Genomic DNA, 23,579 nt, shown 5'->3' with positions numbered 1-23,579 from the left:
ACCCCACCGACCTTACGGATTGCTCTCCAGCGATCCAGATGCATGCGCAGACCATCTACTTTGCCTGTAGAGGGTCTGCGCATGCATTTGATGTCCATGGGGTTTTTTTTAACTCGTGAGCCTGTGGTTTTAACCCGCAGGTTTAAAGCAGGTTAAAACCACGGGCTCGAGTTGGGGCAGGAGAATCAGCAGAGATCGGGGCAGGAGAGTTGGGGCAGACGGCAGGGCTAGAAGATCGGGGCAGAGAGCAGGGTGGCAATGGAGCAGGAGAGTCGGCAGGGATGTGTGCAACTGGTCCCCAGCAGTCGCTTCTGTTGATCGGCCAGCCCAGTCGGTGTTCCAGATTTGTTTAGTGAATCGCATCCCTGCCTACTTTGCATGCTGTTTCCCCTCATTTGCATGCACGGATCGGAATTGGATTGGCAAAGAGGTTAGTGAATCGGGTCAGAGGAAAATCGGGTCGCAAACCAATAGGTTTGCTTAGTGAATCTAGCTCTAAGTGGGAAGAATGAATCGAGATAGAGATCACTATGTAAGGCCCCTTAAAAATACATTGTATCCTAGAAACTAGCTTTATTAATCTAATCCTTAATTTTTGGAGTTGCTCTCTATGCCTATCTAGGTTCAATGTGCCTTACAAATTAAGGGTTTACATTATAAATTAGAGTTAGGAAATTACCAGACGTACACAGATATGCCAGTGGAAATTACAGTACAGATGGAAGTTCTCGTTAAACCTCAGCAGTACAATTCAGGAAAAAGCACAGGATAAACACAGCCTTGACATTTCTGCTAAAACTGCACCGTTTGGAAGGAAAATTAGACAAATGGAAACCACCAAACTGGACGAGACACTGTGTTAAATAAAGGCGTGCTCTTGAAGGACTCGCTTTTCAGCCTGCATTAGTCCAACGGAAGAAGCAGCTATTTAAAAAAGCTAAAACTACCATCCCTACAACGTTTCCAACTCCAGAAGTGCTTACTGTGTGTTCCAAGCCTCATTGTGAGTCGTAGCCTTCCTCCAAGGCGGGGCCGGGAGCTAGAGCGAGGCTTGGAACGCTTCACAGTTTCCGGGAACCCAGAAAGTTTGTGCAGTCATATGACTGGCTGCTGTTGAGCAGAGAGGAAGGGGAGCTTGTTGCTTTAGGCTTGGTGAGTCCACAGAAAAGGCTCTTTCTTCTCTTCTTTTTTTTTTTTTTTAATGCATGGAAATGTAATGCAGAGCTAGATGTTAGCTAGCTCCGTGCAAACTTAGTGTTTAACGGGCAGAAGTTGTAAAGTTTTATACAAACCCGAGAGAAGTTTTGCTACTTCTTTATTGGACTAACTCTTGAATATATTTATGGTGTTTAACGCTGATCAGTGATTAGGGTAGTGGTTGCCAAAATTGTCCTATAGATCCCCCAGCCAGTCGTGCTTTCAGGCAGGTAACAATGAATGCAGATTTGCACACGTGGTCTCTATGGCATGCAAATCTTATTTGGGTGCATGCAGAGTGAATATCCTGAAAACCCTGACTGGTGGGGAGGGGGGCTGGGACCCACTGATACAGTGCTTTATTGGCCAGGCATTTTCTCCTGCTCCTTCAACCTATCGATTCAGTCAGAACCAGGATTGTGATTTCATACAATGAACATTCATTTGCATCCCCACCCCCTCCACATATACACACACTTTTTAAAAGTCTTCTCCCAACCCATCCCAGTTATTGCAGCATAGCAGGGACAGTACTGTATACTCTGCCTTAAATTCAGTCACTTTCACTGTGCAGGAGCAGCCTAATGGTTAGTGCAGTGGGCTGAGAACTAGAGGAAGTGACTTGTGAGTCTACTAGGGACCAAGAAAATACCTCTATATTCCGTGTTTCCCTGAAAATAAGACACTGTCTTATATTAATTTTGGTCCAAAAAATGCACTAGGGCTTATTTTTAGGGGATCCCCTTGTGCAGCATCTTTCTCCCTCCCATCCCCCCGTGCAGCAGAGCCCCGAAAGCAATTTCATTGTGTTGCGTTAAATCTAATCTAAGCATTGCTCTTGTATGCCACAGAGCTTTCAGTGGTTAACAAATAAACAAATTACAGAACATCCTTAAACAAACTGAATTTCAGATATCATAACATTTCTGAAATAAAAAAAGTCTTGAGATCTTTGTGGAACAGATGGCTTTTCTGAGGTAACTACAATACCAAATAGCTCCAAAGGATAAATCACTTGCCTGTTTACTGTAATGGAAGCCTGTGCTGAAGTGTGTCTGGCACCATTTTGACAACTTTTAAAAGACTGTTACACTCAGGGGCTCAGAATCGAAAGAGAAAACCGTCCAAAAACCAGCCTAAGTTGGCACTTGGACGAACATTTCCCAAATACGTCCAAGTGCCGATGCTAAAAACGGGTTTTGGATGTATTTCTAAACGACCTAGGCCTTCATAGTGCTGCTGAACGACCAAAGCTAAACGGGGCATTTCAGGAGGAGTGTCGAGGGCGGGAGTTGGGCGGGACGTTGGCCGTTGTAAAACATGGTCTAAGTCACAAAAACCCACCTAAACTCACCAGATAAGCACTGAAAACACATAATACAGACCCCCACACACTACCCCAGTGATCCCCGACCCCCCCCCCCACTCCTATAAAAATATTAATCACACCTTTAAAATTCAGCCTCCAGACCATCATCACCTGGCAACATAGCATAGGAAAGCCTAGTCGTCCAGCACAGAGGCAGCTTAAGTCATCTTGGGGGTGGGTAGAGACCCATGGAGAGGAGGACCCATGCCCATAAGCCCCTGTAATCACTGCATTGATACTTAAACATATACACTCCCCTATACACCCCCAAAACTCTTTTTTTACTGGCTCCTGCAGCCATAAGGGCTATTGGGGTGGTAGATAAGTGGGTCTAGGGGATTCTGGAGGTGGTTTGGGGGCTCACCGTGACCTTTATGGGAACTGTAGTGAGATGATTACATGGCACCCTTTTTGTGAAGTTCACAGCACTGCCCAGTAAGGTACCCCACTATTTAGGTGGCATGTCTGGGTGTTCAGTCCATCACTTTGCAGACCCCTCCCACGTCCAACAGGGCTTGTTCTAGGCATTTTTTACTTGGACAAAAAGTTGGACGAAAATGTGGTATAAAGATGGATGATTTAGCAGCTTGGACGATCAGATCAGTAGGACGTATAATTAGGCGATTTTCGAAACGAAAAAAAAGTTGGACGTATTTTTTGAAAATGTGTCTTAAGCTGTTTTTTTTTACTTTGGACGACTTGCGAGTTGGACATAAACGGACTTAGACGTCCCTTTCGATTATGCCCCTCTCAGTGTTTGGGATGTCGCAACCCAACTAAAGCTAGCGTTTGGTGCTAGAAATCCCAGGACTACTGCAGTGGGTGATCTTCACTAATTCTGTACAGATAATATGAAGCCATCCCCCCCGTGCAGCAGAACCCCGACGACCCTCCTACCACGAGGCCGACGTACCTCCATTCCAATCGGCAGCACCCGAACAGGCTGCCTCACGGCCTTCCCCACCGGGGCCTTCCTTGTGCTGCATCACTGATGACATCATCAGTGATGCGGCAGAGGGATGGGAAGTTCAGTGCTGCCGCCGCCGCTGTTTGGAATGGAGGTATGTTGGCCTCGCGGCGGGAGGGTTGGCAGGGTTCTGCGGGACGGGAAGGAGAGGGATGGAAAGATGCTGCACATGGGGGGAGGAGAAAGAGCTGCTGCCAGTGAATCGGGGAGTGTCGGGGACATTCAGGAGGGGCTTCAGGGGGTCAATTCAACTAGGGCTTATTTTTGGGGTAGGGCTTATATTAGGACTTACCCTAAAAATCATGCTAGGGCTTATTTTAGGGGAAACATGGTAATATGCAAACTGCTTTGATGATGATGGTGGTGGTGGTGGCTGTGGCTAAGACTCCTGAGGATGCTCAGCCCAGCTGGCCCAAGATAAAATACACTTGAGAAGGGTGTTGAACTCAGGCACCTTTCTATAACAGTAAAACAGGACAACCAGTAAAACAGGGTGCTTTGATGTAACTTTAAACAAAATCTGATAAGTTGATTTGTTTTTTTATAGTCCCAAGTAAGAAATAATGTGTCTGTGACAATGCTGGTTTTAAACTGATACATCCATCATTGTTTGTTTGGTTTTTTTAAATATTCTTTATTCAATTTCAAAATTACATTAAGTGTAAAATATATTCATTCACAGTAACAATAAATATATCACTTATAAACAATCATTGGTACATTATATAAATTTTTATCCCTTCCCCTTCCCTCCCATCCATATATTCCATTATTATATAATATATGTAATAATAAAATACCCCCCTCCCTATATCCTCAACTGATAAAAGGGAAATAATTTTACTTAATCCTTACAATATTTTGTTAATGGTTTCCACACATCCTGAAATTTCTTAAAGTATCCCCTTTGTAAAGCAATAAATCTTTCCATTTTATAGATATGGCATAAAGAATTCCACCAAAAGTTATAATTTAATCTCTTCCAATCCTTCCAATTATACGTAATTTGCTGAATGGCAACCCCAGTCATTATTAGTAATAATTTATTGTTGTTAGCAGAAATCTGACTTTTTACTCTCATTTCCATACCAAATATCACAGTATTGTAGGATAATGCCACTGGGCTCTCTAATAAATTATTAATTTGGTCCCAAATTGATTTCCAAAAATTCATAATAAATGGGCAATGAAACAATAAATGATCTAAAGTTCCTGCTTCCAGATGGCAATGCCAACATCTATTAGACAAAGAACTATCTAATTTTTGCAACCTAACAGGGGTCCACAACGCTCTATGTAACAGAAAAAACCAAGTTTGTCTCATAGATGCAGACACCGTACATTTCATCCTCCAAGACCAAATTCGTGGCCATTGAGATGCAATGCTCCAAATATCTCTTAAACCAGTTTTTAATTTCTTTTTAGTAAATCCACTTAATATTTTATACCACTGGGCGGCCTGGTGACCCAAGAAGTCTATTTACATCATTGTTTAGTACTGTAGTTCATGTGCTGTGCATTAGTATTTAGGGTTTTGAAAGAGACAGCTTGTAAACCTTTATTGTGACAGGGGCTGATGCTCAGAACCAGGTGTCAAAGTCCAAAATGCAAAAACCCCCTAGTGCAACAAAAGCACAGAAAAATAGCTAAGTGATGTTCAAAGGAAAAGATGCACAAATATTATGCACTAACAGACCGAAAGCAAAGGGAGAAATGTGTCTGGCACCTGTGCACAAGGGTTTTTGCAGCAAGTGCGATTCTTGTGTGCATGTCCAGACAAAACTGACAGTACAAGCACCTGTCGGCATTGTTTTTCTGCGCTTTTAAATATGACCTTTCAAAAATTGCACTCAAAATTTTTGAGTCTCATATTGAAGCGCAGAAAAGCAAGCGTCGATAAGAACCTAAAAATGGCCATACTGGGACAGACCAAAGGTCCACCAAGCCCAGAATCCTGTTTCCAACAATGGCCAACCTCAGGCTCCAAGTGTACTTTCACTTTCGGTTTTGCTTGGACTCGCATACGTTTGTTTCTCACAAAGAGGCGCAAAGGAGAGGAGGAATGAAAAGGCAATGCAATGTCTGTTTGGGTGGTTTGAACTTGCACAGGCTTCCTTCTGCTTGCAAAAGAAAACCAAACCTGAGACGTTGACAAGAAATCTCCTGAAAACCACCTATGCTGCCCGTGATACATTTTTGACATCATGGTCTGCTTATATACATTTTTCTTAAATTAAAGCTTGACAGACTGGTGTATGTGAATTCTGTTGGTCTATGGGTATTAACTTTTTTGCTTTCAAATATATTTTTAAAGTGGACAAGAGATAATGAAGCTAATAATTCTGGAAAATTATGACCAGGCCAGTGAATGGGCTGCCAAGTACATTAGGAATCGAATTGTCCAGTTTAATCCAGGCCCAAATAAGTACTTCACATTGGGGCTTCCCACAGGTGGGTAAGAGATGTAAATTCAACCACACTGAACTAGATTTACTGATGTGTGCTGTTAGTGTGTTAGGGTGGTTGATTGCTGGAATAATCTTCCACAACAGGTCATTGAGGCTAGCAGCGGGCCAGATTTTAAGGAAAGATGGGATTGGCATGTGGGATCTCTTCATGGAGGTAGTTAGGGGGTGGGCCATTAGGGTGGGCAGACTGGATGGGCCGTGGCCCTTTTCTGCCGTCATGTTCTATGTTTCTATTTGGCATGTGGGATCTCTTCATGGAGGTAGTTAGGGGGTGGGCCATTAGGGTGGGCAGACTGGATGGGCCGAGGCCCTTTTCTGCCGTCATGTTCTATGTTTCTATTTGGCATGTGGGATCTCTTCATGGAGGTAGTTAGGGGGTGGGCCATTAGGGTGGGCAGACTGGATGGGCCGTGGCCCTTTTCTGCCGTCATGTTCTATGTTTCTATTTGGCATGTGGGATCTCTTCATGGAGGTAGTTAGGGGGTGGGCCATTAGGGTGGGCAGACTGGATGGGCCGTGGCCCTTTTCTGCCGTCATGTTCTATGTTTCTATTTGGCATGTGGCATCTCTTCATGGAGGTAGTTAGGGGGTGGGCCATTAGGGTGGGCAGACTGGATGGGCCGTGGCCCTTTTCTGCCGTCATGTTCTATGTTTCTATGTAAATCGATCTTATTGTACAAATGGTACTTTTAGTAAATAATATCTTAATATAGTAAATGTAGTATATTGTTGACTAAAAAAATAACCCAACCTTGAAATGAGAAAATATTCTGATATGTTTATGTAGCTCCTGCATGCTTCCAAATTACAAAGAACCCTATGTTGAACCGCGAGAGTCGGCCTAGCTGCCCCGCCTCCTCCTTGTTTGGCAGTGATCCCAGCTATTCAATCCCAGGGTCTCTGGCATTGAATATCCAGGGCAAAGGTCAGCGGCTCGCACTTAGATGGCCAAGTTGAATGACCAAAGATAGACCTACTTATCTGGCCGCATGCCTTAAGAACATAAGACTAGCCTTACTGGGTCAGACCAATGGTCCATCAAGCCCTTTAGTCCATTCTCACGGTGGCCAATCCAGGTCACCAGCACCTGGCCAAAACCCAAGGAGTAGCAACATTCCAGAGCTGAGATTGTGATGTCATAATATGGCTGGCAAGTAGGTCTAGGTTTTCAGGATATCCCTAATGAATATACACCTCCTTTCTGGAGTCACCGTCACATCTAGCTCCAGCCTCTCCTCCCCCACCCAGTCTCTCTTGCCATATACTGGACACAGATCGTAGAAATCCCTCTGGCATTGTCTTCACTTTCCCTCTGCTGGGCTTCCATTTAAGCACCATTCCCGCACATCATAAATGAAGTTCTAGCTATCTCTTTCTATTTAGGGATCCTTTGAGTCTTTCCCATGCATTTTTTTAACTCCATCACTGATTTGCCTCTACCACCTATTAAGTATCTTTGAAATAGTGGAAGAGTGTCGTTTCATTAACTGTTTTCAAACTTTCAGGAAGTACTCCCCTAGGATGCTATCGAAAACTGATTGAGTACCACAAGAATGGAGATCTTTCGTTCAAGTATGTGAAAACCTTCAATATGGATGAATACGTAGGTGAGCCTTTCTGTGCAATCAATGAGTTACACTAGTAGTGTTCATTATGCCAAAAGATTATTCCTTTCTCAGTAGTGTGTTGTAATTGTCTATTTTTTAAAAAAAAATTATTATTATTTATCATTTTTCAAAATAAACAGCACTAACATGCATCAAGAAATAGAATTCAGTTTGCAACAATAAAATTTCCAGAATATTCTGACCTAAATTTAAACAATAGAATTCCCTAAGCCCACAATACAATGAGAGGAAATTTAAGGAAAAGAGGCATCAATAAAGCATAAATCAATTACAAACTAAATCCAGGAACCTAGACAGAATATCAATTACATCTTCCCAAACACCTAAGTGTCTACATCCAACTCCCTCACATCCTCCCTTGGAACCGTTACCACACATTTGTTTTCCAAAAAAGCTTTTAGCTGGTTCGGGTCATAGAAAAGGTATCTATTCGTTTTAAAAATAATTAAATATTTGCATGGAAAATGCAAATGAAAAAGCGCCCCCTATAGATAACACCTAGGGGCAAAATAACAATTATTTATTTCTGTAAAAAAGGAAAGGGATTGGGACTCGTATACTGCCTTTTTGGTTTGTGTACACCCAGAACTCATGGCCATTGACTACGGCTGGATTAGATGAGGGGGTGTTCACGAATAGAAGGAAAGCCGGGGGTACTTGCGAATGAAGAGTGATGGTACCATAGGTCCCTCTAGAGGCGGTTCTAATGGAACTAGAGGAGGAAAGAAAAGGCAATGGCCCACAAAGCAATTTGCACCTCTTCACATATGAACGTTTTTCAGAGCCCAGCACTGTATAGCACACTTGTGTTTTTTTAAGTTTATTTTTTAATGCTGCTTATACAAAAGATAATAGGTGTTTAGTATGTCACAGGACTGCCTCAGGATCACCCAGAGAGCTATCATTCCTTCATGTGGAACAATTTTTTCAAGCACATGGACATTGCCGCAGAAAATGCGCACATACTGGATGGAAATGCGGGCGATCTGCAGGTGGAGTGTGACAACTTTGAAGCTAAAATTAAAGCTGCTGGTGGAATAGAACTTTTTGTTGGAGGTAAACCTATGTTCATTTTATTCTTTTCATTTTTTTTAATTTAAGGTATCCAGCTAGGAACTTACTTGCAAAATGCCCAATCCAGATGCAAATGTCAAACTACAAAGGATGCATTTGGCACTCATTAAGATTGTTGAATGGTCTTCAAATTGTTTTCTGCTATCAGAGGATAGGAGACAAATCAGATTATAGTATGGTAACATTAACAATACACACTTGCACTCTTTCTTCTCCCTTTGGACACAAACCCACCGACATAGTAAGGAGGGGGGGGCAGGGGGGGGCAGACTACTCCAGACCTGGCACCTTTCCTCTTCGCCCTCCTCCCACCCCCTTCCCTGTGCTTCTTCGTGTCTTTGCCGGTTGTCAGCAGCATCTCTTACCTGCTGTTCACAGCTGGCCTCATTCCTCTCTCTGATGTCACTTCCTGTTCTCCTACTTCTATTGTGGGTGAGAACTGCAATGTGGTAGAGGTGATCGTGCCGGTATTGAAATGAGTGCTTCCATGTGCAAGCTGTCTTCAGCTTGAATCCCTCATGAAGGAAGTAAAGGAACTGAGCGTCTGTTCCATTCCTTTCCACCACCACCCTTCCCTCTCGCCACCCCCCTTCAGCGTCTGTTCCTTTCCACGCCGCAGTCCGAGCATCTCCCTCCCTCCCCCTTACCTTCATGGTGATTTAAGTGTAATTTGGTCAATCCGCCGGAGCCTGCCTGAAGTCGCGTGCATCTGCGGGCGGAAGCTTCTTCTCTGACGCAACCGGAACTTGCATCAGAGGAGACGCTTCCGCCCACAGATGCACACGACTTCAGGCAGGCTCTGGCAGCTTGCACAAATGACACTAATGCGCCACAAAGGTAAGGGGGAGGGAGGGAGATAGTTAGATGCGGCCAGTAGATAAGTAGGAAGGAGGGAGGGGGCCGCACATGATCAGTGACCGCGCGCGTTCCCTCCCTTAACTGCGGAGACAAGGCCATTCACCGCTCCACAGGGCGATGGATGGCCTGGTCCCCATACCCACAGTGAGCACTTTTTTTCCCCCACTGTTTCGGCGAGTTACCCACGGCTAGCCATGGGTAACAGCCACCGTGTCATTCTCTACTTGGTACTTGAGAATCATCAGGCGATTCACCAAGTAATCACTTGGGATCAATGCCGTTCTGGTGTTTTTCTCTTTAATTTTTATTTATTTATTTAAAATTTTCTTTCTTGCAACATACTACAATTCTGTGCGAGTCACAAAAGAGCATTCATAATTAAAAACATACATCTCAGTTTCACAATCATAGAACAGACAGTAAACAACGTAAAAGCTGCTGCATCTTGAAGCAATAGTGCAAATAGCATTTAAACTGAATAGCATCGCTCAAACCAGACTGTTTTCATTCATTTTCTGAAGCTTAATGGAGATGGAGCTTTCTTTGCTTCAAGCAGCAAGGCATTCCACAACAGCACGCCTTGAACTGCAAACATTGAGTGGTGATGACACCCTAGTCCAGGGGTGGGCAACGAGGACCGCAATTCAGTCGGGTTTTTAGGATTTCCTCCATGAATATGTATGAGATCCATTTGCATACAATGGGAAGCAGTGCATGCAAATAGATATCATGCATATTCATTGGGGAAGTCCTGAAAACCCAAATGGATTGCGGCCCTCGTTGCCCACCCCTGCCCCAGTCTAACCTGTTTCAAAGATGGAGCCTCTAAAACAGGGGTGGGCAACTCCGGTCCTCGAGGGCCAGAATCCAGTTGGGTTTTCAGGATTTCCCCAATGAATATGCATTGAAAGCAGTGCATACAAATAGATCTCATGCATATTCATTGGGGATATCCTGAAAACCCGACTGGATTCCGGCCCTTGAAGACCGGAATTGCCCACCCCTGCTCTAAAAAGAGTTGTTCATCGGAACGGAACGTCCAAATTGGCCAATATGGATTTAAAAGACTGCTTATCACTGCCGGCTGTTGAGTGCGTCGCAGTTTCTAAATCAAGCAAAGCATTTAAAACTCAATCCGAGTGGAGATCGGTAACCAATTGGAGCTATATGATCCGATCTAGCAGCTCCTACAATGAATTGTGCCACGGCATTTTGTACCTGCTGCATGCCTGAATCACATACTTTGGCAAGCCTAAGTAAAGGGCATTGAAATAATCAAGTGTTGGGGGGGGGGGGGGTCAAATTTTAATTATCATTGTGTGAAAGTCATCTACTGGCAGAAAATCCCTTAACTTACAGAGCAACCATAGTTTAAAAAAGGCCTTGGAAACTACTGATTCTATCTGGGGTTTAAAAGACGGAGTCGAGAATGACTCATTGTAGGTGAAACTGAGATTTCCGTATTATCCAAAGTTATCACTGTCCGGTTTTCTAACATCAGTCGGGATGAGGATGTCCCAGGTGATCATAACCTCTTCATTTTTCGCAGCTCTCAGGTTCAGGATCCCAGTGTTTTTCTGGTAAACTGATGTTGTAATCCTTGCAGAGTTTGCAATGAATGAGACATGCCACTTTAGGTATAGTGAAGGGACATATATGATGTTGGAAAGCTCAGGTATATTATTCACCATTTGCATAATTTATGTTACCCCAGTAAGAGACACATAAGAACATAAGCAGTGCCTCCGTTGGGTCAGACCATAGGTCCATCCTGCCCAGCAGTCCGCTCCCGCGGCGGCCCAAACAGGTCACGACCTGTCTAAATCACCAGAAGGGGCCCCCATGCCTCCTTGGTTTCCTAATTGAGTCCTATCTTCCTATCAAAATCCTAGCCCTCTGGTCTTGCACCTGCACGACCTGGTTGGGTTTCTACATTTATTTTCTGGTTAGCTTTCTCAGTATCCCACAATCCCTTTATCCCTCAGGAATCCATCCAGTCTCTGTTTGAATCCCTGTACCGTACTCTGCCTGATCACTTCCTCCGGTAGCGCATTCCAAGTGTCCACGACCCTCTGGGTGAAAAAAAACTTCCTTGCATTCGTTTTGAACCTATCTCCCTTCAGTTTCTCCGAATGCCCCCTCGTACCTGTTGTCCCCTTCAGCCTGAAGAATCTGTCCCTATCCACCCTCTCTATGCCCCTCATGATCCTGAAGGTCTCTATCATATCTCCCCTGAGCCTCCTTTTTTCCAGAGAGAAGAGCCCCAGCCTATCCAACCTCTCAGCATATGGGTAGTGTTCCAGCCCTCTTACCAGTTTCGTTGCTCTCCTTTGGACTCTCTCAAGTACCTCCATGTCTTTCTTGAGGTACCATGGGCTCCTTTTACTAAGCTGCGTTAGGGCTTTCGCGCAAGGAATAGTGTGCGCTAGAGGCTAACGCCAGCATTGAGCTGGCATTAATTCTAGCCGCATAGCGCTAAAAATGCTAGCGTACCTTAGTAAAAGGAGCCCCATATCTTACAAAGAATTGGGTATCCTTCCAGACTAGTAGATTTGTTTAGAACTTTGCAAGTCACATTGATGCAATAAAAAATGTTATATTTCGGTATCGTAGCCAATGTCGACAACTGGTCTTTGTTTCCAACATAACGTGTCACCTTCCTCTTCTGTGTGTGTTTCTTGGTCTGTTTCTTTTTTTTTTAGTTCAAATATTTTTTATTGAAAACATTTCCACATAAAACGATTAGACAGTAGAATAGACTTCAAAATGTTTTAACGATTAATGTAACGGAAGCAAGGGATATATATAAGTCTAAAATAAATAATTCCCACTCCCCACCCTACCCCCCTCATATAGAGAGTGTAACCTCATTTTCAAACTTTCATATCCATGTTATTCATCTCTAACCTTATTATTTTCCACAAATTTTTTAACCGGTAGCCATATTTAATCAAATTTTGCTTTTTTACCTCTCTTTTCCATAAGAACTGATTCATGTTTCCCAACCAGACAAACAGAATTCCACCAGAACTGAAACGATAATGATGCCGAGACCTTCCATACTGCTGTCAAAATAGCCAATAGTCTCTTATAACTTCTCTTTAAAACAAAACTCATCAAAGATATTCAAAATAGCTCCAGCATATGTCAAGGGTGTATTAATAGATAGCGATATTTGAACATGGCCCCAAACTTCCTTCCAAAATTTCTCATTTCTTGTGCCGCATCACTCTGCGCTAACATGGCTTCAATTTCCTTCCCTCCAGGCATTGGTCCCGACGGTCACATAGCCTTCAATGAACCAGGATCCAGCCTGGTGTCCAGAACTCGGGTGAAAACGTTGGCCATGGACACGATCCTAGCTAATGCCAGATTTTTTGACGGCAATCTCTCCAAAGTTCCTACGATGGCATTGACTGTTGGCGTGGGTACCGTCATGGATGCTAGGGAGGTAGGAAAGAGGCAGCAAGGTCTTACCTTACACCGTGTGCCACTTCCTTTGCGAAACTGACTGCATGAATTGCTGTTGTTTACGTATTGGCCTGACTATTTTTGTGAAGACTGCCCTTTGGTGAGGGGGAAAACAGAGTGAGAGGGATGGAACTTATATACCACTTGTTCTGTGTGGTTTACACAATCAAAGTGATTTATTTTAGACAGGTACTTTATTTTGTAACTGGGGCAATGAAATGTCAAGGGATTTGCCCAGAGTTGGAAAGAGTTGCAGTGGGAATCAAATTTGCAACCTCGAGGTGCTGAGGGAGCTCCTCCACAGACATTTCACAGCTCCATGAACCAGGGCACCTAGCAAATAAATTGCTTTGTTTATGTTTACGGGCATTTAATATACTACCTTGTCTTGGAAAAATTCAGAGCGGTGTACATTTTTTTTTTGAATCAGGTATTCGTAAGTGGTATTTTTCCCTATCTGTCTTTCGGGCTCATAGTAACATAGTAGATGACGGCAGATAAAGACCCGAATGATCCATCCAGTCTGCCCAACCTGATTCAATTTAAATTTTTTTAAATTTTCTTCTTAGCTATTTCTGGGCAAGAATCCAAAGCTCTACCCGGTACTGTGCTTGGGTTCCAACTGCCGAAATCTCCGTCAAAACCTACTCCAGCCCATCTCCACCCTCGCAGCCGTTGACGCCCTCTCCAGCCCATCCTCCCCCAAATGGCCATATACAGACCGTGCAAGTCTGCCCAGTACTGGCCTTAGAATCTAACTATGTAATAGAATCTAACTATGTAATAGTAATGGAGTAATGGGTCCCTGGGGTTATGGAGGGTTAAGTGACTTACCCAGGGTCACAAGGAGTGGTGCTGGGATCAAACTTGCAACCTCAGCAGCTCTAACCATTAGGCCCTATATCTGTTTCCTTAACCCTTTCAGGACCAAGGGACATATTTGTCCCATAACTTTAAAATCCTATAAATTTTGATTGGGATAGTCTACAGTTCTAAATTTGATATGTACGGATTCCATAGGATACTGCCTTTATGTAAACAAACTGGTTCCGACATTCATTCATTAGCGTCGTTGCTAGATTGACGAGAAGATTCACTTGCCACACTGTCCATAAGCCAGAAGTGTGATTTTTTTAAATAAAAATAATGATATTTCACAAAAAAAATCAATTTTTTGGCATCTGCAAGCCCTTTTTACCATAAAAATGTCGTCAAAACCACAAAAATTGGCCTACGATCCTTATGGTCCTGAAAGGGTTAAATACAATAAAAGCTTTTACTGTAGTGATGACATAAGACCTTGTTCTCTTGGCTCTGTAGGTCATGATCCTTATCACAGGAGCCCACAAGGCATTTGCCTTGTACAAAGCAATCGAGGAAGGTGTGAACCACATGTGGACAGTTTCTGCTTTCCAGCAGCACCCATGCACAGTCTTCGTTTGCGATGAGGATGCCACGCTGGAGTTAAGGGTTAAGACGGTTAAATATTTTAAAGGTAAGCAGTAGAATACCTTTGTAAGAACTATCCTAATTATAGCCACTGCTGTTCCCTTAGCTCGGCGAGATGGTTTGCATAATTCCCTGTGCCTGATGCAAAATGTTACTGTTCGTAGCATGTCCATCACATCGGTAGCTTAGTCTCCGATGTGCTGAAGTGGCTTCTGTAAGGTTCAAAAAAAATGCTGAAGAGGAAGGTTAATTCTTCAAGTACAGGAGGCCACGTCTCCAGCCTCTGTGGTATGTAGTGGAATCTATTTCAGTAAGGTGCGCCTGGCAGGAAAACTGGCCGAGTACAGCTCAGTCCTTAATATGGTGTGGCTGCTACGTTTGCACTCCAGCCATTAACAAGGGTGTCTTGCAATTCCAAACACGAATCCAAAACTATTCCTGCTGTGCCACCTTAAAGGCCAAAGAATGCTCCTTGTAAGGATCATCTGTTCCTGCTGTGCCCCAGTAATAATAATAATAACTTTATTTTTTCTATACCGCCACAATCTTGCGACTTCTAGGCGGTTCACAATGAAGAAAAGCTGTACAGTCAGCGAATTACAGTGTATAAATAGATAAGATGTCACTGAGCGGTCAGTGATTAAAAGGTGCAAGTTGGTTAGAAGAAAAATATACATTGGATTACAGTATAAGACTTAACTTTTTACATATTACATTGAAAATGCTCGGACCCCAGAGAGTAGCTGGGTACAATTGTGAAGAGGACATTGTAGCATACGGAGAATATAGGGTACCTATAATGAGGAATTTTCTATACTGTTCTTCCAGAGAAGCTCAGGTATTCAAAGCATTTCCCTGTCTGTCCTGTTGGGCTTACAATCTATCTAATGTACCTGGGCAATGGGGGGGGGATTAAGTGACTTGCCAAGGGTAACAAGGAGCAGCATGGGTTTGAGCCACACTCTCGCATTCCAGGCATCAACCACCCTCTCCGTAAAGAAGAATTTCCTTACATTGCTCTTGAGTCTACCACCCCTCAACTTGAAATTATGCCCTCTGGTTTTACCATTTTCCTTTCTCTGGAAAAGATTTTGTTCTACGTTAATACCTTTCAAGAATTTCAATGTCTGAATCATATCTCCCCTGTCCCTCCTTTCCTCTAGGGTAGACATATTCAGGGCTTCCAGTCTCTCCTTGTACATCTTTTGGTGCAAACCTCCTACCATTTTCGTCGTGTACGTAAGGAATGCCTGATAATCTCACAATTAATGAATATGATCAACCAGAAAGGAGTTTGTTCCAAAAGCTAGTTGAAAAAAGATAGGATTTTAACACTCTTTTTGAAAGCCGTTAAATTTGCTTCAGAATGAATATTATTCGGAAGTTGGTTCCAGAGACTGGGAGCTAAATAAAAGAAAGCCTTATGATGAGTAAATTCCCGTCTTGCTCTTGAAACTGCTGACAGGACCAATCTATTATCTTGCAATGATCTTAATATAGGACCTGGAATATAAGGAAGAGTCAGTGAGTTCAAATAACTAGGCTCCATCGTATGAAGTGCTTTATGAGTAAGTACTAATATTTTAAATTGAATCCTAAAACTAACCAGTAACCAATGATATTGTAAAAAAAAAAAAAAAAAAGGGGGGGGTGTTACACGGTCGAACTTGCTCTTAAACCCTAGCAATTTAATGGCAGTATTCTGTAACGTTTGAAGTCGTCTGATATTATATTTTGTGAGACTGGTGTAAACGATATTACAATAATCGAGTCTTGACATGAAGAATGCATGAATCGGAGTATGAAAGCTATTATTGTCAAAGAAAGATCTAACTGCTCATAAAGATCTTAATGCATAAAAACCAGTTTTTACAACTGAGCTGAAAAAGTGAGGTGCGAATCAACAAACACTGAGATATTTGAATTTATCGACTAAGAAGATATCTTTTCCATTTGCTGTAAGATTCTGATTGGGGCAGGTCAATTTTGTTAATTTTGAAAAGTACTGCCCAGAATCACGTTAGACTCGATCCAGAAATCCAAAACTAGTCCTGACTGGAGGATTATATATCAACAAGGCACCATGCATATACAGCTACAATTAAGCTGTTCCTGAAATCCTTGTTGATCTAGGGCTGGAGTGGGGTGATATCTCTGCATCGTGTCAGTCCCATCGTTTGTTAGATTCTTTGATACACCGCCTAGAAAATGATACGGTGACAGAATTCGTCACCGTGGGAAACCATCCCCGTGTCATTCTTTAAGGAGAGAGGGAAGAATCAGAATATGAATGTGCCCAGCCACTGACCCTCAAGCCTTGCATTGAAGAATGCTGGTGGAGAAGGACTGAGGTTGACATAGACACTACAGAATGACAGTCTCTGGTATCCACAGCAGATATTGTGATGTCATAATGCCTCATTCCACCAATGCCTAAGAGCCAGCCTCAGCAGTGATGTCACAATGGCTTCATTATCCTATACTTGGCTCACATAAGAATCAGAGTATGCATGGTCCCAGCCACTGACCCTCAAGCCTTGCTGGTGTAGAAGGACTGAGGTTGAGATAGACACTAAAGAATGACAGTCTCTGGTATCCACAGCAGATATTGTGATGTCATAATGTCTCATTCCACCAATAAGAGCCAACCTTATCAGTGATGTCACAATGGGTTCATTATCCTATACTTGGCTCACATAATAGAGTATGAATGGGCCCAGCCACTGACCCTCAAGCCTTGCTGGTGTAGAAGGATTTAGGTTGAGATAGACACTAAAGAATGATACAGGTCAGTTTCCCATGGTTATCAGCGGGAACAGGAACGGTGATGAATTATGTCACTGTATCATTCTCTAATACCACCTTTCTGTGGCACAACCAAAGTGGTTGCACTGTGGTTAGTGGATGCCATTAGAAGTCCCCTCTATTAGCCAATCCTTTTTTTTTTCTTCTTCTTAAATCCCTTTCTACCATCTCTGTGTCCCTGGGTTTGAACCCATTACTTCTACATCTGCACCTTTTGCCCCATGATTCACAGGCGATCTACTGCTGCTGCTATTTTTTCTATAGCGCTACCGGACGTACAGCCCTTACTTTTCCCTTCTTTTCATGTGTTTAGGTTTGATGCATGTTCACAACAAACTCGTGGATCCTCTGTACAGCATGAAGGAGAAAGGGAATGAAATAAATCCCACTGCAAAGAAGCCGTACAGTGACTGAGCAGTTTGACGTAGCCTGGTTCACAAGGTCGTCCAGTTAAAGAGATTTCTCTTGGTTTTGAATCTGGTAAAATTGAAGGCAAGATTGTGTTCCTGGACTCTCAAAATTAACATTCTGTCTTCCCTCAGTTTTTTTTTTTTTAACAATGTAATCTCAGGCTGGAAACGGTAGAATCACAATATATTGTACAGGGTAAATGTTTGGAGATGTTTCCAACAATTGGAATGCAGAGAGTAAACGGGGTAAATATGTATTTTATGTATCTTCCCATTGACCAAATCTCTGTACAGATAAGACACTCCTTATTTGAAAATTTAATTCATACAAGTGGCTCTTGCACACTTGATCCTTTAGAAAATTCAGGTTTATATGTATCTTCAGTTATCGCCTTCATCTGTCTGATGCTCATCTTCTAGCTGACAATTTCTTTACAGAAATGCTTCACATTGGAAGCCGTATGGAAGGGATTTTACCACACTGCTATAATTTGGCAGTGTTAATCTTAAATCAAGAGAAGACAGACCAGTGTTACGCCTACGAGAAAAGGTTTCTTATGCCTCATTGTCTGCTGGAAGGGAAAGCTTCAGTCTGTATTTAGGAGATTGTAACCACTGTTGATCTGTACAATTTTGGTACTGGTTAACCTAAACAGATATGATCTGTGCAAGAGCAGGATATTTATAAATCAGAATATGTCTGGTCGTTCTGTAAGGGTGTAAAATGTACTGAGAGTTTGCCATGTTTGTTCCAATAGCTTTTCAGAAGGGTTGCCACTAGCACTCCAAGAAAATGTGACCATAACGCAAATGATCCTTGCATCAGCCCAGAAGATGGAGCATTCAGAGCAGTGTATCACAAACTGTGTGCCAAGGCGTGATTTCGGGTGTGCTGCAAGACGCCGGCGAGGAGGAGGAGATGCACAGGTGCTGGGTGACTGCTCGCGGCGAGAGGCACGCCCTGTAGTCGGTCTGCCTGTGCTGGAACTTCTCCTCCTTCGGCACCCCTCCCCCCCCCCACTGGCGTAGTGAGAGCAGGCTCAGGGCCCCATGTGAAGGGCCTCCGCGCATACGCAGAAGTCAATGTGATGTCATCGCGTTGACGTTCGTGCGTTTCCGGATGTCCTGCAGCCGCAGCCCCGAGTATAGTGTGCCGCGACTGCTAAAAAGTTTGCAGGCACACTGGTTTAGAGGGTAATTGTGTAAGAGGATGCCTACTTTAAGAGGGCAACTAGATATCACTTTCTACAAGCACATAGCCGCTTCTTTGTCTTTATGAAATAGTCACAAACAAGGTGCTCGTTTTCACTACCGATTCTGAGCATCAAATTAGAGGTCTGCACGGGAATGGGGATCGCGGGAATCCCCCCCTAACCCACGGGACTCCCACAGGGACCCCCCTCTAGCCAACGGGACTCCCACGGGGATGGAAGGCTTTGGAAGCAGGGTTCGTCCATATAATATAATGGACACGTCAGCCTTAGTAAAAGAGGGGGTTTATAAGTTAATTACCTGAACAGAAAACAAAAAAAGGGTTCCACCAAAGAGATTCCACAAGGAAAACAGCAGCGCAAACACAAAAGAAACTGTGGAATTGATGATCCTGTCAGAAGTAATTGCTGCTTTTTTGGGGGACGGGTGGGGACGGAGAGGATCCTGATGGGGACGGGTGGGATTTCTGTCCCCGTGCAACTCTCTACATCAAATACAATCAAAATTTAAAAAAATGTTACAGAGAATAATATCCAGTTCATGTGTCAACATTTATTTTTCTTAGGACCTTCCAATGGCACTTGCCATACCAGATCCAATCTCCATCAGGTTGCATCTGTGTCAAATCGTCACTGGCCCATATAGTGTAGACGCTATGGGGGGGGGTTTCCACCAAAAGTATGACTTTATCACATCTTCATATCATAATCCAATATTTCTTTGAAATCTTCCCATAGTAATATTTTTTGAAAATTTATCTGGAACTCTTAAGGCGTTCAAACCGCTTCTACTGGCTATCATTTCCTGATATGAAGACATAATAAAGTTATACTTTTGGTGAAAAAACCCAAATATTACGTACATTACATGGGCCAGTGACGATTTGACACAGTTGCAACCTGATGAGATTGGATCAGGTCTAGCAAGTGCCATCTGAAGGTCCTAAGAAAAAGAAATTTTGATATATGAACTGGATATTATTCTCTGAACCGTTTCATTGATATTATTTATGAAACCGTACATAAGCAGCAGACGTGTCTATGTGGCAGGCATGGACAGTTACATGTTCTCAAAAGCTGATGGAAATGTTTTTGCTTAGATTCTTCATGTATTTTATCATATGCCTGTATTTGCAAATTCCACCCACACCTAGAGGCTGATTGAATTATGGTTTTAGCACCGAAACTAACTTGAAATCCAGGTTCAGGTTCAACAGAAAACCAAAACTGTAACCCTGCTGCAACCCAGCTTCCCCCTCCCCGTCCGCATACCATTCTGCCCTCCCTGGGCCTACCTTGTAAAGGTCTCGTGGTGTCTTTAGGGCAGGAGCATCCTGAGTTACTCCTGCCCCTGTCGATTGCGCTGTAAAATGACGGCCACTTCTCAGGTCATTCCCAATTCCAAAATGGCAGCTGTGACCTCCCACCTCACTTCCACCTACCATTTTTACAGCTTAGCAGCTGTGCCTTTTGCCCAAAGACACCACTAGGTCACCAGGGAGGCCCGGGGAGAGAAGGGTAGGGTGGTGGGTGGCCTGGGGGTGTGAATGTGTTCTATATCATAGGGGCAGGGGCTGGTTTGTTGCGGAGGTGGTAGGTGAAATCGGTTCTGGACAAAATCTTGCTGTGGATTTTAGCCGCAGATTCAGTTTTAGCCAGAACCAAAACCACCAGTTTTGGTTGGCCTCTACTCATACTACTAGGGATCGGAACTTATAACGGGCTATTTGCATGTACATGCGAAAATTACTTTCTAAAAGGTCTTCCATACTGCTGGTTCAGCCCAGGCAGATTTTGCAGATGATCCGCCTGTCTGCCTGCCTAATTCAGTATTACAATCAAGTTAACTTGCATTTCAGCCATCTCAAGTGCTGTTCTTGTCTGTCTATCAGCTGCTTTGGTCCATGTAATGTATGTTCTCTTCTCTGTAGTCATGGTTTCCACTTGCTGGATCTCATGGAAGGTTTTCTTCTTGGTTTAAACAATCCTATTTTTCAATAAAATAACATGGAGTAAAAGACACATAACATACTCACACGCTCATGCTCTAGATTTGTCATTCTTCCAGTCAGTTTAGTGGGTTTCAGTTATAGTGTTTGTGCGAAAGCAGGCATAAAGGTTATCCTATGGTAATGTACAATATTAACACATTAAGCCAGAATGCAGTTACCATATATACTCAAATATAAGTCTATCCGAGTTAAAACGAGGTACCCTTTTCCCCCCCCAAAAGGAGGAAAAAAGATTGACTCAAATATAAGACAGGGGGGAGGGGTATTAATATTCATGTGCCCTGCCCCCCTCCCTTCCCTTCCAGGTTCTGCACTCAGCCCCCTTCGCTGCCCTATACCCTGCCCCCTCTTCTCCCGATGTCCTGCAGGCCTCCACCGGGCCTACTGTATGACATGGTGGGCTGGAACAGGAGGGATTCCTCCTGTCCCGGCTGACTCTGCCAATTTTTTTACCTTCCTCGCCCCCCCCCCCCTTCCCCTCCCGTACTTTTTTGAATCCCTGGTGGTCCAGTGGTGTACCGGGCAGGAGCAAATTTTCTGCGTTCCTCCCCCATACTGAGCCCCGCCCTGAATGGCCACCTCGAGTTCTCACGACCTAGCCTCACTCCTGCCCAGTCCTGCAGGAACTCGGGGCAGCCATTCAGTGAAGGCTCAGCGCGGGGCAGGAACGTGGAAAGCTTGTTCCTGATCGGTACACCGCTGGACCACCAAGAATTCAAAAAGGTATGCGGAGGGAGGCAAAAAAAAATATTGGCAGAGTCAGCCAGGACAGGAGAAAGGAGGGATCCCTCCTGTCTCAGCCAACCCCACCAGGCCACATGGCAGGCCTGCCAGAGGTATGCAACAAGTTGGGGGGGGGGAGGGGGCGGATAACCTGAATGTAAGCCGAGATCCCCATTTTTGGGCCACTTATATTTGAGTATATACGGTAATTGTATTATTCATATAGCATGGTCAGTACATGTGTTGTGCCAGGTCCTACTAAATCCAACCAAAATCACAGAAAAGAACGGTACTGATTTTGGCTCCAGCTTTGCGGTTAAGAACAGTTTCCAGGCATTTGATCTTGGACGCTCATATATATAATTAGCTTTTTCATAGTTTTCACTTTTATTGATGGACGTATTTCACACTATAAGAGAGCTCCAAGGATGTATCACAAACATTACCCAAGTCGAGCTCAACTTGTGTCAACTCTGATTTAGGGGTTGGTTCCCCGTATTAGAGTTGTGATAACTGAGGACTCTCTTTCATAATTAATTATAACTTTTGACATTACTGCTCTATCAGGACACTTCCACACATCTACCACCCACCTCTTAACTTCATCCTATGCCCTCTCATTCCAGAGCTTCCTTTCAAATGAAAGAGACTCACTAGCTAGGACTTCAGAAGAAAGAGACTTGGGAGTAATCATCAGTGCAGACATAAAGGCCGCCAAACAAGTAGAGAAGGCCTATCCAAAGCAAGGCAACTTATGGGATGTATCAATAGAAGCTTCGTTAGCCGCAAATCTGAAGTCATAACGCCACTGTACAGAACCATGGTGAGACCTCATCTGGAGTACTGTGTGCAATTCTGGAGGCCACATTACCGTAAAGACGTGCTTAGAGTTGAGTCGGTTCAGCGGATGGCCACTAGGATGATCTCGGGGCTCAAGGGTCTCTCGTACGAAGAAAGACTAAACAAATTGCAGCTCTACACTCTAGAGGAGCGCAGGGAGAGGGGGGACATGATTGAGACATTTAAATACATCACGGGACGTGTCGAGGTGGAAGAAGACATCTTCTTTCTCAGGGGACCCTCGGTCACAAGGGGGCATCCATTCAAACTCAGAGGAGGGAAATTCGATAGTGACATAAGGAAGTATTTCTTCACAGAAAGGGTTGTAGATCACTGGAACAAGCTTCCAGAGCAGGTGATCAAGGCCACCAGCGTTATTGACTTTAAGAATAAATGGGATGCCCTAGTAGGATCCTTACGAGGGTCGAGTTAAGGAACTAGGTCATTAGTACTCAGACTTAATGGGGTGGGTCAGTAGAGTGGGCAGACTTGATGGGCTATAGCCCTTTTCTGCCGTCATCTTTCTATGTTTCTATGTTTCATGCCACATAGCTATTTAAAAAATCTCTTTATTGCTCTACAGCAATGTCACAACCCAAACCTGTTCTCACAAATTAAAGCAGCAATAATGGTGTCTGAATATCTTTATAAAAACAAATACAATGCCAAACCATACAGCTTCTTATATCCTGCAAAATTTCAGCAATGATTCAATAAGATTTCCGAGATCAGTGATTACAGTTACAGTTTATGAATCTTAAAATCATAAAAGGACAAAGTTCATGAGCGATTACAAGGAGAAGCGATGAAACTTTTCACATTTTCCTGACAAGTTTCACATTTTCCTGACAAGCTTTTAATTAAATACACTTTATGATCAGTACATATGTCCTGTATCCCAGAGCTGTTCTCAGAAACCCCCTGGTGTGTCCAGCATAGCTGATTTTAAGAAAGGTTTGGAAGTTCCTGGAGGAAAAGTCCATAGTCTGCTATTGAGACAGACATGGGGAAAGCCACTGCATGGAATGTTGCTACTCTTTGGGGTTCCGGAATCTTTTATTACTCTTTGAGATTCTAGAATCTTGTTACTCTTTAGG

The 23,579-nt window shown here is 43.5% G+C and overlaps 1 protein-coding gene across 2 annotated transcripts; it reads left to right on the top strand.

Moving 5' to 3' along the window:
• The first annotated feature begins 1,059 nt into the window (after positions 1–1,059).
• GNPDA1 (glucosamine-6-phosphate deaminase 1) lies at positions 1,060–19,147 on the top strand. 2 transcript variants are annotated; one of them, XM_033927753.1, is made up of 7 exons: positions 1,060–1,152; positions 5,848–5,984; positions 7,507–7,608; positions 8,503–8,685; positions 12,828–13,012; positions 14,353–14,527; positions 17,600–19,147. In XM_033927753.1, the coding sequence occupies exons 2-7, from the start codon at positions 5,861–5,863 to the stop codon at positions 17,698–17,700; spliced, it is 870 nt and encodes a 289-aa protein (XP_033783644.1). In that variant the 5' UTR covers positions 1,060–1,152; positions 5,848–5,860; the 3' UTR covers positions 17,701–19,147. The 2 variants fall into 2 exon arrangements, with proteins under 2 accessions (XP_033783644.1, XP_033783645.1); XM_033927754.1 differs by lacking the exon at positions 5,848–5,984 and having other exon boundaries at positions 1,071–1,152.
• Positions 19,148–23,579: the final 4,432 nt, after the last annotated feature.

Source organism: Geotrypetes seraphini, chromosome 18, assembly GCF_902459505.1.
Source record: "Geotrypetes seraphini chromosome 18, aGeoSer1.1, whole genome shotgun sequence".
Classification (NCBI taxonomy): Eukaryota; Metazoa; Chordata; class Amphibia; order Gymnophiona; family Dermophiidae; genus Geotrypetes; species Geotrypetes seraphini.
This window is presented reverse-complemented; position numbering and strand designations above follow the sequence as displayed.

Excerpts from the sequence above, each read along its gene's own strand:
- GNPDA1 (XM_033927753.1), top strand. The coding sequence starts at position 5,861 with ATGAAGCTAATAATTCTGGAAAATTATGACCAGGCCAGTGAATGGGCT. Across the intron at positions 7,609-8,502 it reads CAATATGGATGAATACGTAG|GACTGCCTCAGGATCACCCA; the intron begins GTGAGCCTTTCT and ends AGTATGTCACAG. Across the intron at positions 8,686-12,827 it reads AATAGAACTTTTTGTTGGAG|GCATTGGTCCCGACGGTCAC; the intron begins GTAAACCTATGT and ends CCTTCCCTCCAG.